Source organism: Columba livia, chromosome 4 (assembly GCF_036013475.1).
Source record: "Columba livia isolate bColLiv1 breed racing homer chromosome 4, bColLiv1.pat.W.v2, whole genome shotgun sequence".
Taxonomy (NCBI): domain Eukaryota; kingdom Metazoa; phylum Chordata; class Aves; order Columbiformes; family Columbidae; genus Columba; species Columba livia.
Genome location: NC_088605.1, coordinates 9,383,699 through 9,398,032, shown reverse-complemented (window position 1 = coordinate 9,398,032; position 14,334 = coordinate 9,383,699). Strand labels below are relative to the sequence as shown.

General features: G+C 47.6%; 1 protein-coding gene across 1 annotated transcript in view; it reads right to left on the bottom strand.

Annotated features, from left to right (window-relative positions):
* Positions 1 to 5,520: 5,520 nt before the first annotated feature.
* The window catches only part of NAT8L (N-acetyltransferase 8 like), a 33,930-nt gene continuing 25,116 nt past the window's right edge, over positions 5,521 to 14,334 (bottom strand). Inside the window, exon 3 of the mRNA XM_065060377.1 lies at positions 5,521 to 13,728. Within this exon, the coding sequence (XP_064916449.1) occupies positions 13,361 to 13,728 (368 nt within the window). The 3' untranslated portion in view covers positions 5,521 to 13,360. The remainder of the gene's footprint in view (positions 13,729 to 14,334) is intronic.

The window sequence follows — 14,334 nt, the reverse complement described above, 5'->3', positions numbered from 1 at the left end:
TACATCCTTATGTTTAGCCAGCTGAATCACGTCCTTTGTATTTCTAGACAGAATTACTATTCGTATCAAAGTCTACTGTGTTTGTGTTTGCTGGAATGAGAGTGAAAAACCAGCATCTGCTTTCACTAAATGCAGTTATTTCTGCAAGTCACAGTGAGGGAATCTTGCCAAGATCCCAAAATCTCAAATATTGGTTTTGAACAGAGCGCAGACCTGAAGCACGAAGGGGAATTGCAGTTCTCCTCCCGATGGCCAGCCTGAAGGAGAGTGTGTGTGAAAACCACGGGTACCAGCTGACATTTAGGAGGCTAATATTGCAGCGACAAAGAGTTCAGATCCAGCATCAGCGAGAAACACCTCAGCCACATGAAAATTTAACAGAAATTAGTTTTCTGTGTGATTTTTGTTTTTTTTTGGCTTGGTTATTCATTTTTTCATTTGCTTACCCTTTTGTTTCAGCTCCCCACCCTTCCTAGGACCTCGACATCCCATTTACCCTTATCTGAAATAGATGCTGATGAACAGTTAATTTATTTCTTCTGTGTGTAACACCTGCAAAACTGAATGGGAATGGAGGTAGTCGTAGGTCAGTGTAATTGTCCCTGTCACTTGAACCCCATACAACATGCTTTGTGAGGCAAAAGGAGTATTTCCAGTTGGGTTCTTTCTTACAGTGGATTCCACAGGAGAGGTGGATGTATGATATACACCTATACATTAGTAAGGGAAAAATGGTGGCTTTGTTATAGAAATGCGCACATTTTTATGGGTTGTTGGGTGAATTGACATACAGAGTCTAATAATCACAAAGGCAGACACAGCCTTGCATTGCACACACCATGCATTCAGCTTTGAGAGGCTTGGCACAAAGTCTCCCCTATTTTGGTTCCTCTCGCCCACCTTCTGAGCTGGAGTGAAAATTTAGCTATTTGTGCAGTTTTACATGCAGAATGAGGTCATTTTACAAGGCAGGGGGCTTTTGTCAGACCAGAGCTGTCCAAACAGGACTAACTGCCCTGCAAGCACCTCTTGGATAGAGCAGCTGCTCCATATCCATGAAACAAACAAACAAAAAGAAAATCTGTATATCTAAAGAAAACATCCGATCCTAAATTCATCTTTTGGTGTGATCCTCTTGGGTTCGAAGCCTTGGCCTTCCCTTTAACTGGAGTGCAGCAGCCCTGAGAGCTCCCAGCCTTTAAGAGCAGGAGGAGAAGCTCGTCACCAATGGGACACCTGAAGGGACACTTCTCCACTCTGCATGCTAGACAAAGGCCAAGAACGAGTATTTGTAACCATTTGCTTGTCTCTTCCCTAAACACTATTTGATGCTTCTAGTGAGAAGAGCCTTCCAGAGGACCCACCTGGTGGGTTCTGCTTCAGTACTGAACCTTCTTGCTCTTCCCCTTGATGCTCTGTCAAAATGCCCACCTAGTGCGCGATCACTTAAAGGTTGGGTTGTTTCTTTTTAAGGCCCATCTTCTAGATTTTTTCTCCTGTTCCTTAAAATATTCCAAAATAAGCCACAACCTGTAAGACTAAGCTTCTACTTTTTTCTTGGATTTCTTTGCCATTCCACAAAGAAGAGGGCACAAAAGATTAAGCTTGGAAGCCCATCTCATCATACAGACCATTCTCTCCTGTACTTGAGAAACAAGGTTTCTTCAGCTTACGAGGCTGTAGGAGCTTTTCTTATAAATAAGCCTGCCAGATGTAAACCAAAGTTGTCCCTAAACAGCTGAATCAAAAGAATGATCCTATTTTTTTTTTAACACTATTATTCAGGGTTGCTGCAGGATAAAATATGAGTCATAACATACAACAAATAAAGAGGAATCAAAGGTTATTAAGCTTGCTGTGGTCTTCCTGTTCTCCATCCCACCTACCTGTCTGCAGAGGAACATAAAGCGGCTGTTTATTCTTCTTCTCCTACACTATCAGTTCTCTTCTGCTTAGGAAAAAAAATCCAACTAAGTAATTAGATTGTAATATAAATATTACTGGTGAGCAATTAATTCCACACTTCTGTCTAGTAGATGTAACCACAGTGCAGGTAACCAGGTAACCAACGCAGGAGGTGTTGGAACAGACTATAGACCAGGTGAGTTTTTGCAATTAATTTATCTGCACATCACCAAAACTTTGATTCTTTAACAACAATTTCAGATCATTTTTAGGAGCGTAGTTCACTGTTCAGGCTTTAAGTTTTGATGACTGAATGCAAATACAAACCTTTAAAGCCCAAATTAATATTTGCTTGAAAAAAGTGACACTGTTTCTCCTTCAGCTTCCCCGAATTCTCAGGTACAATTAAGCTTTTCCATAGAGACACCGTGCTAGGATTTATCTCCCCTTGGGTGTCTATAGGATAGACATCTACTGCTGGGTTGGTCTAGACTCACCTTGGACTGGTCATTAGTGGAGAGAAATGAGCACTTGTAGAGCATGATTCACCTGACCCTGCCTCTGACATCCAGACGAGAAGATTTATCTCTCTCCAATGCTCCTTCCTCTTCTGTTATAACTGGCCTCAGGTGTTTAATTTACTCTATTGACTTTACAAATGCAGCCAAGCACAGAAAAGAACAAAAATGTACCTCAAAGAAATTAATAGGTTAATTTCTTGACAAATTTGACACATTTTATAAGAATCGTATTAGCACACATGACCATAAACATGAAACCTTCAAGCTCCATCTTTCTCCCATACCAATAGCTGACATTCCTGCATTTTATACACAATTGCTACTAAGCGACAGAGCTGACAGCTCTACAGATGTCACCCCGCAGGAAGATCAACCTGGAAAACTTTGGTGGTGAGAACTACCAGGGCCTGAACGTATCCTGACAATAACATGCCAGTGCTGCGCCAAACCGTGGGCTGTGGGGACTCCAGGGAGCCAAGCAAACGTCCTGCGGTGCCTGAGCCCGCTTGATGAGGAGTCCCTTTCAAAAGGAAGCTTTTTCCAAGGTACTTGCTTCCTGAAGGAGCGTGGCTATATCTTGAGATGATGGGCAATTAAAAAGAAGAGGGTTTGCTTTGCTGTTCTTGGCCACTGAGGTTGTAAATAACCGTGACACAGAATAATCTTTGGGAAGGGACACATTCATCTTTACTGGAACACATGAGTTTTTTTCCTATCTATTAAAACAAAAAGAGCTGTTAATTGTGGTACTTACACTCGTGTAACAGAAGCGAGGTGGCTGCGTGTGTGGTGCTGTGAACCAGGGACAGGCCTGAGGGAGCAGAGGTGGAAATGTGACAGCAAGCTCAACGAGACTCCAAACAGGTGAAGGAACCATCAGGCTGCACACCCCCAGGAGCACTCGAAGCAGATGATAACTCTGTTAGAGTTAGCAGCGGCTCCTTGGCTGAAGCCAAGCAGATGTCTGAGTGCTTTCTGTGAGGCTGGCACACAGTGGTGGGATGTCTAGTAAAGGGGAGCAGCCTGGAGCAGTGAGGCTGGATGTCCTACTGTACGACCAGACCATGTCCCACCAAGGTGAGCACACTCACCACATTCACTGCTACAAGAGCATCGTGTCCCAAATATATCCTGCTTGTTGTGCTCAGAATACACCTGTACTAAAAGAAATGCAACCATAAGGTCACAGAAGTCACCTTGCTGCTGATCAGCTCTTGCCGCTGAGATAAGAATACGAAGGTCTAGTTTATGGCTCCTGGTAAAGCCCAGATATGAAATGACCCCCAACCCCTGGAGTTGTGGGGACATGGTGAGGACTGGAGGAACCCCAGAGCTTGCCATAGCACTATTTTCTTTGCCTACCTGATAGACAACACACAGACCACAGTCAGGAGCTGCCTGGGGGGCAGTGGGCTTGTGGTGGAGCATGGCTGGGAACCCACAGGTGGGGACTTCACAGCTCTGTCCCTTGCAAAAGGTTGGCCAGCATGGATGGATGGACAGATTATAGGTGGATAGATAGGTAGACAGAACATTTTGGTGGCTGTTTGGCCAAGCTAAAAGCTGTTTAGTGGGCTTTATTTGCTCAGGATGTGTCAGACCCAGGAGCTTCCCTGCCCAGCTCCAGTCTCAGCCTCCCTACTTTTTGGCAGAGGGGACAGCTTGTGGTGGGTTTGCTTTGGCTTTTCAGGAGGCATTAGGTGTACATGGGTAGTGCTTGCACTGGGAACCCGCAATGCGGGGACGGATCTTGAGGTCCTGTCTTATTCAGAGCATGAGGCACATGCTGGGGGACACAGGGCATGGGCACAAAGTCCTTGTCCCCAAGGATTAGAATTTTTTATCCAAATAACCAGTTAGTTGAGGTGCTTTAAGGCACACAGCACACCCACAATACAGCTTCTAAAACTAACGGCTCTTGTTGCCACTTTCCTGTTATTTCGCTAAAGCAGTTCTGAGGTGAGGGCTTTTTGGTAGCTTTCGTATAAAACAAAGCTCCTGCACATGAGTGAACTTAGAGCTGTTTCCTCTCAGAAACCCACAAAACAGTACTATCAGTCCCAGAGGTGTACTAGATACGCCTCCTCTGAGGGAGATGCTGCTGTTGGGTGTCTGCACATCTGGATAAAGCAGAGAAGTGACAGGGGCTGGATCTGTACTGCAAAGGCATTAACCTCACACGGCACATCCCTGCCTGGCTGCTCCGCCAGATAATCCTGCCCGGCCCAAAGCCTCAGCCCCCACCCCCGGGAAGGTGACGGAGGCTGGAGCCCCATCTCCCCTCCCTACATGGGAGGTCAGGGCTTCCCTGCGTCCCAGAGCTGCTCAATGGGGAGGTGTCACAGCCCCAAGCCTGACAGCATTCAAGAAGAGACTGGACAACACCCTCAGACACATGGTGTGAATTTTGTGGTTGTCCTATGCAGGGACAGGAGTTGGACTTGATGATCCTTGTGGGTCCTTTCCAACTCAGGACATTCTATGATAAGAGGTGATCAGAATCAGCCTTGTAGAGGTTTAACAAACAGTGGGGAGTGGCCCATTTTTGCTCATTTTTACCTACGGAAATGCAGAGATGTAGAGAACAGAAAGGGGTTTGTGTGGCTTGGGGAGCCTGCACAGATGTACCTTCACCACAAAAATGTCCTCACTGATACCACTCACTCTATCTCTCCATGTGGTTTTCTTTGGTCTTCTGCTCTGATGAGACATCTCTCAGGGCTATCTCCAGTCTCAGGTGGGATCTCAAGCAGCAAGTGAGGGCACGTGGCCTCAGGCAGACCAGGCACGGTCCCATCACGGGGCAGCACCAGCAGTGCAGTGACCAGGGGTGGCTATATGCAGCTACTACTATATGCAGCTCCAAGAACATTGACACTTCTGAGCTTGTTATTATTAGTCAGCGAGCTGGAACAGCATGGAAATATAATCCAAGGACATGCATGACACACGCATAAAGATATTCCTATTTATCAATGAAAACAGAATGAGTAGTGTTTGCCCGTGCTGGACTGGGAGCTGAAGAAGATGGAGGCACCATCTGCACTGTGGTGTGAGTAACTCAACAGCAAAACAGTTTAGGAAAAAACTGACATAAGTTTTAGATTTTATTCATTCATACATTATTTACAGCAGTTGCTTTCATATTACAATTCTCTTTCATCTTTTCAGTTTTCACTTATAAAAAATTAACCAAATAAACCTTATATAACCAAATTTATCACAGCAGGTCTGGTTAATTTTCACAGTTACAGCGGCCATCAGGAACAGAACTTAAGTACCTACAAGTCATTTGCCCAGAGCACCTCACCCGGCCCTGCCCGAGGACACCGAGCTGTCCCCGAGAGCTGGTGGCCCCCAGGGCTCTGCCGATGGCCGATAAGCCCCCATCACAGCGGTAACGCTGCGCAGGTGGGAGCTCGATCGCCTAAAGCACACCAAGGGCTAAACTCGTGCACATCAACACGTCCTGCCATGCCAGAGGAACTGCTTCGTGTCGATATGCCTGGACGGTACGCAAACAGCTTTCCAACTGAGCTGACTGCTGCTTCCCTCCATCGGGAAATTATATTAGTTTATTCTATTTTCTGCTGTTGTTGAGCCCCAGCGGCGCGGTAGCAGAGCACGCTGGAGTATGAGACTGTGGCAATGAGCATTTACTTTCCTCTGAGCCACACTGACAGCTCTTCCTTGGGTCTGTCTCTCCCTCAAGGAATGGCATTTGCTATAACTCGCCCTTAAAACGAAGGTGAAACATCTGTGCCATGCAAGGACTTAAAACACCAAAGAACGACTCGAGCAGAGGGACCCTTCATGGGCAACTTCTCTGCCAAGGTGAGGATCCACCCCAGAGACCGGTGGCCTTTTCTAGTGCTTCACCTGCTCACCAGGTGCAACAGCAGCGCTGATGTAGCATGTTCCTAATGGCACCATCCTCCTGAACCACCTCCCTGTGCTCTCCCCCGCGTTCTCATTTGCTTTACAGTGCTAATTATTGCTGTTTTAAAATATGTTCATATTTCTTTGAGGACTTGTAGCCACTTCCCGTGACGAAGTACAGTACATATCGGACGTAGAAAACGCGAGACTCATTTCACATCGGTCTTGTACAAGGGTGAAGAGATGCAGAGTAAGAGGCTGCTTGGGGGAATCTGAGTTTCTGTTTAGGCAGGAGTTTAGCCTGAACCCATGAACTAAAAAGCCACTGCCTTAGAGATGAGCAGTTCTGGTAAGCAATTTAGCCCCAGTTTTGTTTGTTTTTTCAACTGACATTGGACATTTTCCAAATGCATACCACACATCTGCTTAACACTACCAAAAATATAATGATTATTTTTTCCTTTACCGCGTTTGTCTCAAGAAGACTTTTGCTTTAATAAAATAACACAAGCACACAAACTGCTTAAAGCTAACGGCCCAGCACAATCGTAAGTACAACTCACAAAGCAACGGATGTTTTGTTAAACCTAATTAGATTTTAAAAAAAGCAAATATACATATTACAAGTCAAAAGGACTAAGCTTTGGAGAAAAACAAACTGAAAACAATGTTAGCTATATGTTCATTATGCTTACATAGCAGTAGCTGCTTCTGCATTCAAACGTTTTACTCATAAATAAATTTACAGTTGCATTACGTATTTGTTATGCTCTTGGTCTCAATAAGTCCATCTGCTACCACTAGATGTTAAAAGCATATTCTCTCCCGCAACTGACCATTGTGTAATACAAAGACAGCACTGAACAGCGATTTTAAACAGTGATCAAACTCCAAATGCTGACTTAGAACTTGTTTTAAATTATACTGTATTTTAACTAAACCCTCTGTTGTTCAAATTATCCTCTTATTTTCTTTTCAATGAAAGGTACTCCAAATGACCACTCAGGTAGCAGTTTTTCAGTGGGAGATAAGCATAATCTCTGTGCATTGTTGCTATTACTGAGGGATGCAAGAGCACACAATTTTTTGCTCAAGATTCTGTGTGGATCTATCTCGAGGGAGAAAAAAAAAGATAAAATTATCCTTTTGCACGTTAAAGCTTACTTAACAGTTTGCACCCCTTCGTTTTCTTTACGTGGTACACTGTATTCTACCACAAGACTCCAGTTAGCCTGGAATTAAAATTCCTTTATTAAGCTTTAACTAGAGTGCATACCAAGAGCATCATGGCAGCGCTAATGAAACACAGCACGTTAAAAATGAGACTGTTAATTCAGAGGTAACTGGAGCTGGTTCCTGCCCTCGTGTGTTTGGCAATTCGGAAATCCCTACAGTCAGTAACTATCCATTTGCACCTCGGCCAGCCAATCTGGCAAATTAAAAGGCAGCAGAGCTGCATCACGGCCGGGGACGGGTCAGTGAGCGATGGGCAGCAGCACGGATGGTGACGGGGTTTTGTAAAACCACAGTTCCGTGGGGAATTCTGACCAAGGGACTTTCTGTTCTCGCTCTCCAGAGCCTTATCCTGCTTTCCCCAGCACCGAGGTGCAGCTTGCACAGCAAGGAAGGGGCCTGATCCTCACCCAGGCTCCAAGCACGTTCTGCTCTGGCTGCAGGAGTGAGGCACAGAGACCCCAGCGGGCACATCCGAACTTGGACAGCCACCTGCCAACCCTCAGTCCTGTTTCTCCTACACAGGGACTAATAAATTCAGTTGTCATGACATAAAGAATCATCCTCATTTCACATGAGGACAAAGACAGAGGGGAAGCAATTGTCCAGGTCCCAGCCCTGAGGCCAGATGTCCCTGGGGTCATTTAGCTGTATATGCTGAAGGGCGATGCTGAAGTGAGTCCAGATGCAGAGGTGGCCCTTGGGATTTTAAGGATTTATGTGCATCCATCCTGCACAGAGCAGAAGAGCAACAATTTGTGTCCTGCGGGCTGTGATGTTGTCTTTGGCCGCACAACTACCTCTGCAGCATCCCAAATGCTGGTCCTGCCTCTACCACCCCCATTGCACCCCACCTGCGACGACCAACCAACTCACCACCACAACGCTACCACACCTCAGACCTGAAGGACACAGGACATCCTTACAGGCTCCTTATAATACCATTAAACTCATCTTGCTTCCAACAAACACCTTTTAAAACAAGCCTGTTTCTCCCTGACAGGGTTGACTACACTGCCAGCTGTCTCCTTCCATGATGCCCAGCCTGAAACACCCGACACCCAAGGCACCCCATGGCCATGGCTCCCCACAGCCATGCATCTCTCCTCCCCGAGCAGCCTCCACCGCTGCAGCTGCTCTCTGAGTCGTACACGCCACAGAGATGGGAGTGGATGGACCGCGTGTCACCCGCAGGTGACAGCTCAGCTCCCGATGCTCAGTCCTGTGCCAGGGTACAGCCGGCAGCCCGCTCGGGGAGAGGTAAAGCCTTGCGCAGAAATACCATCCCACATACCGCACGGTAACAGCAGTGTAGGGGAAAAGATCAGTGCTGATGGCAGCGCCCCAAACTCTCCTGCAGCAAGAAGCGCTGCAAAGGGCATATCCCAGCAGACGTGAATTGTGGCTGCCGTTTCCAGGCATTTTGCAAGTGCTGTCTGCTTCGCGTAGGGAAAACACTGCATGATTTTACAACAAATACCAGTCCAAGGGTTTCAAGTAAGATTAGAAATCACTTTCCTTGTTGCTTGGATTGCTCAGCATTACTGGTCAGGGACCATTCAGGGGCCAAGCTTCACACAGAGCTTATTGCCAAATACTGTGCGTGCTTGGGATGCCAGTTTGCTGAGGATGCGCAGGGCATTCCCACTCACTCCATGGGGAATTGCCCAGGCTGTGCCGCAGGGCTGGCGGAGCCCCGAGGCTCTGGACCTCAGCCACTGCAATGCAAAGTTTCCCCCTTTTAAAATCTTTTTAAAGTTTTTTTTGAAGAGAAACATGTACGTGCACATCACAGCCTGTAAGGTGCCTTCTCCAGTAAGCAAGGGCTCTGCGCCAGTCCCCTCCAAGCAGAGGACACTCGAGCAGTGTCCACTACCCAGGGATCAGAAGAAAAAGCAACCATGCCAAGGAGAGAGTTGGCAGCTGAGGAAACCGTGTCCTTGGTAACACCACAGAGCATGCAGGACAAGGGCAGTGGGCTGTGACAACCCACATGCGCAGCAAATGAAAAATAGCACCTAGCACAGCTGGGGGAAGCTCCTCCACATCTCCAACACATGCTCTGCCTAAATCTGAAGCAGTCTTACTAGCCACGATGTCTACCAACTGAGACTAAGACCCAAGAGAAGCTCCACTCATCCCAAACTCCAGCTAGAAGTGTCCTTGGAAGGAGAAACCACCAAAATAAGTTAAGAACCACCTCATACTGATGTGAGTCTGTGTTGGAATTAGACTTGACAACTGGCAATAGGCTCTCAATGGGTTTCTGGCAGTAGGTCCAGATGGCGAGTTCTTCTGCTCAGGACAAACCCACAACCACTTTGTGCTGCTCTGCACAACTCAGATGCTGAACTGGGATGGGAGCATTCAGAAGGTGATGCTCAAGACCAGAGAAAGGGAAATGGTGATGGTCCTGATGCAGGACTGTGTCAACCATAGCTGCATGGTGCAGGAGAAGCAAGAAGCTCCCCAGGGGGGGCTGCAAAACCAGTGGTGGGGATACAAGCGATGAGCTGTGGGATCTCACTTTTCCATGCAATGCTGTTTAAACCAGTGCACCCTGAAAGAGACACCACGGATGGATGGACCCACCCAAGGCAGGTCAGCCTCAACACATCACCCTGTGACCTGCACTGTGGTCTCTACCAGCACACTGGCCCAGGCAGTGAGGACAAGGCAGGCTGGACCCCGAGGACAACAGCGGGTGAGCCCGGCACAGTCCAGAGCCTGGGGGTCACAGAGAGCAGCACAAAGAGGCTTTCTGTCTCCAGAGCTTCGCCTGAGCTATCACATTTAGGGAAGCTTCCCATGAATGCAGATGACCGGACAGTATCACTCAAAGCTTTTAAGCCCAACCTTGTCTAATCCTATTCAGAGCAGTTCTGGGTGGGGAAGCAGCAGCAACGCCCCAGGTCCTGTACCCCATCCCACTGCTGCCACCAGTGACACAGCTCTGGCAGCCATGTGGGTTCTCCAGTAAAAACCAGGGCTGGGATCAGCGGCGTTCCACCCGCCAGCCCTCTCCATCACCCGAGGAAAGCAAAACCCAACCCATCTGGCAGCCAGCCCTCTCCTCCAGAAACGAGCTGTCCCGGCTGGAGAGCTGGGAGCAACCAGCTGGATTTGTTCCAAAGAGCCCGGTCACAAAGCAACTGGCAGAAGCATTAAGGGAAGAAATCTGCTCAGCAGCTACCGGCCAAGTGGCAACGACTCAATCCTTATCGGTGCACCTCCGGCAGCTGGCGTGCCTGGGGAAGAATGCAGACAGCATCCCGAAAGCTGCACCTTCCCAAAGCAACCCCTTCCCAGGCAACTCAACAGGTATTACGATCAGATACTGCAATATCATTAGTTAAGGTTTACAAGTTTGTTTTTGTTTTTTTTTTTTTAAAGAAAATACTGGTAACCTGATGGTACTTCTGCATCTGTGGGATCTGGTGGGATTTATACCTGGTTTGGCTTTTCTGACAGGATGTGGAGTTTTATTACAAAGGCACAGGTATCAAATAAAACCAGCGACATTCTTTTAATTAAATATCCCAATAAAAAAATTAACACTCAATTTAGGCTTTATGTATTCCTCCCTTATTAAGAGACTAGTTTTGCTTTTTTTTTCCCTTCTGGAAAGGTTTTAGTGCAGTGATTATATAGCAACAGAAAAAATAAACTAAAAAAAGGCACAAACTGTTCTGTGGTTTTTTTTCTTTCAACTTTTGCTAACACTTTATATTTGTCTATTTTACTTCGGTTAATAAATCACTGAATGCAGCAAGAAAATATTCTGCCAATTTCTGTACACTATACAAAAACCCCTACCAACAATACATTATTTCAGCTTCAGGAGAAATGTACAGCATAGAAAGAACTTTTAAAAATATAGTGCCCCATACAGAAATTTTGTTAATTAAACTCACGGTCTCTTGCTACAGTGCCCTTCATTCACCATCCTAATTTTCCCCCCTTATTGCTGAGACACACACCGGGACTCTGCCCCTCCAGCTCCTCCATCTGTGGCACCAGTGCCCGGCCCACAGCCCCAGCAGGGACAGATGGGCTGAGCCCCCTCCCCGCTGCCCTCACCCTCATTTGGGCTGGAAAGGGCAGCTCTGGGTCCAAGCGAGATGCAGGCAGCATCCCACGCGTGGGCCCGTGACATCTCACCCCACGGCTCCTCCCTGCTGGGGCTCTCCCGCTGATGCTGCCCTTGTGTTTGCAAGTGCCAGCGTGGTTAACACAGGCTCTACCCTTTCATCAAGTGCATCGTGACAGGTGTTCGTTTCCCCTCCCACCCCCCACACATAACACCTCGTAAAATAGTAACTGTTTCCCCCCAGGAACTAAATTAAAGGGATTTTCCCTTTAAATGTATTAACAGAGCTGAACCCCTCCACCCACCCCAAATTAAGTGCAGCCAGAAATGTTTTCTGTATACTTCTGATACGACGTTTTAAAAATGAAAGCCTACCAATCTTCTTTTTCCCCAAGACATAATTCATGCAAAGTTGCTATTTGTTTAAATAAGTTATAAAAGTTGATATCTCAGGCTAGAAGAAGCTGTAGTCTTGGTTATTCTTTAGTTGGCAGGCACTGTACATACATACTGGGTACAGACACATGCCGAATCTGCTTTGCATTGCTTTTTGCATTGTACAATTCACAAATCTGACATCATTAAAGCAGTTAACTACCTTTGATGGAAGGCTGCAGTGAGGCCATCTACATTTATTGAACAAGCAGCTAGTTAAGATAATAAGTATGCTTCCCCCAACCCTGGTGCTCCCCAAAATGCGATTATCTGTCACATGTTGCTTCTCTGAAGTGGTTAGATTTGGTGTGCACATTAATGTGCAAATGTGTTGCCATAGGAACTGCAGCCTCCATTACGCCTCAATGACACCATTCAGCAAAAGCCAAAACTAAAAATAACAACAACAACAACAACAAAAAACCCTTAAAAATAGAACAAACAAACAAACAAAACCCCAAAAGGCAGCGAAGAGAAAGTCCAACGCACATGCGGAGCCTGGCCCAGGACTGCAGGTTACGCGTGGCTACAGAACAGCGCGGGAGACATTTAGGTTTGATCTGAACTTCACACTATGGTACAATGGGGCTCAGAGTTCAGTCGGTCCGAGTTTGTGCTGGCTTAGGAAGGAGGGGGGGGTGGAGCGGAGTCGTGGTTACCGGTTGCACCCGGGGTCTCTCAGACATTTGGCAGAATGAGGCACATCCAAATAAAAGTGCAACACCAGTGCCGTGGTGGCAGGGCGATGTGCTGGAGTGCGTGCACGCGCTTTCCTCTTCATGCATTGTAGCAAGCGGGTTGGGGTGGGGGGCTTTTTGCACCCCCCCACCTTATTTTTGAAAACTATTAACCAGTAAATAACGGTTAGACGAATGCATATTCTACTTACTGGTGCATGAAATACTGAAAACTGCATTCAAGTAATATTTCTGCACTATTATGAATGCATCACTATGTTATCTTACATTTGGAAAAGGAGAAGACTATGTACACCAGAGCAGTGGGACTACTTTGCAGTTAGAGTTTTCTGTGCTTTACGGAGGTACCTGGGAAGGAGAGGCCGCCGCTCCGCTCCGCTCCGCCGGGTCGCAGGACGCCCGCCACCGCCTGCAGCACGCGAGGAAGGAGCGCTGCTCGGCTGGACAGCCAGCTGCACAGAGCAAACCAAGAGATGACGTGAGGGGACAAACACTCAACCCAAAATCGGCAATTCAACGGTGACGAGAAAGAGAAGGGCAATTTATTATTTTTGAAGGGGTAGGAGGGGAAAAGAAAATTTGGTTGGTTGGGTTATTTTTTATTCTTCTCGCAGCTGCAGGCGGTAGCGGTGATAGCGGAGCTGGAAAAACATTCTCTCCAGTAAGGAGCGCGTCATCCCTGGCAGGGCGTAATGTTCGACGACACCCACGTGCTTGAACCCCAAGGACTCGTAGAGCCTGTGGGCTGCCATCTTCACGGCCGTGGTTCCCAGCACGACGGACGAGTAGTTGTTGAGCATGGCAAACTCCAGCACTTTGCGGCCCAGGGCCTTGGCGATCCCTTTGCCGCGGTAGTTGGAGTCGACGGACATGCGGCGCAGCTCCACCGTGTTGTCCTCCTCGTTGCCCCGTGCCGCCACGATCCCCACCACGTTGCCATCCAGGACGGCGACCCAGAAGCAGGAGCCTGCGGGAGATAAAGCAGCCCCTGTAGCTACTGGCCACCTCGGATGGGAAAAAACAGGCAAGGCACTCGCTTGTGAACAGGCTGATGAGAGCTGGGCTCGAGGTCAGAAATCTAAGGACCAAACTTTCCTATGCTACTATGAAGGGAATGTTGTTTTCCAGAGGAAAACGCACAGGAAAGTCTCTACAAACCAAAATGTGAGATTGCTAGGGACCAAGCGCTACAAAGCACATGTGGGCTGCTGTGACAGACAGGGAACAATCCTCAGTTCACAGTGGCACATGATGGGCAACTCCTGACCTGCACAGTCATGTTCTCCTGTCCTACCACTGGTTTCACAGCAGCGAGTCCCAGATCCCTCCCAGCACAGCACAACCCATTTTTCCCTGCTTGTTGCATCCCACCCCGGCACCCAGCAGTGGTACAAACGGCCCCCTGTCCACTTTGCTGCCAAACTCCTCCTCCATCAGGAGCTGCACTTTGCAGAGGCTCTTGTCTCCAGGTGAGCAGCTCGCCTGTGGTGCAGGCAGGGCATGACTGGGCTTATCAGCTGAGAGCTATGGAGAAGCACAATGTGGTCCCCAAAGCATCTCTGGTGTGATTTGG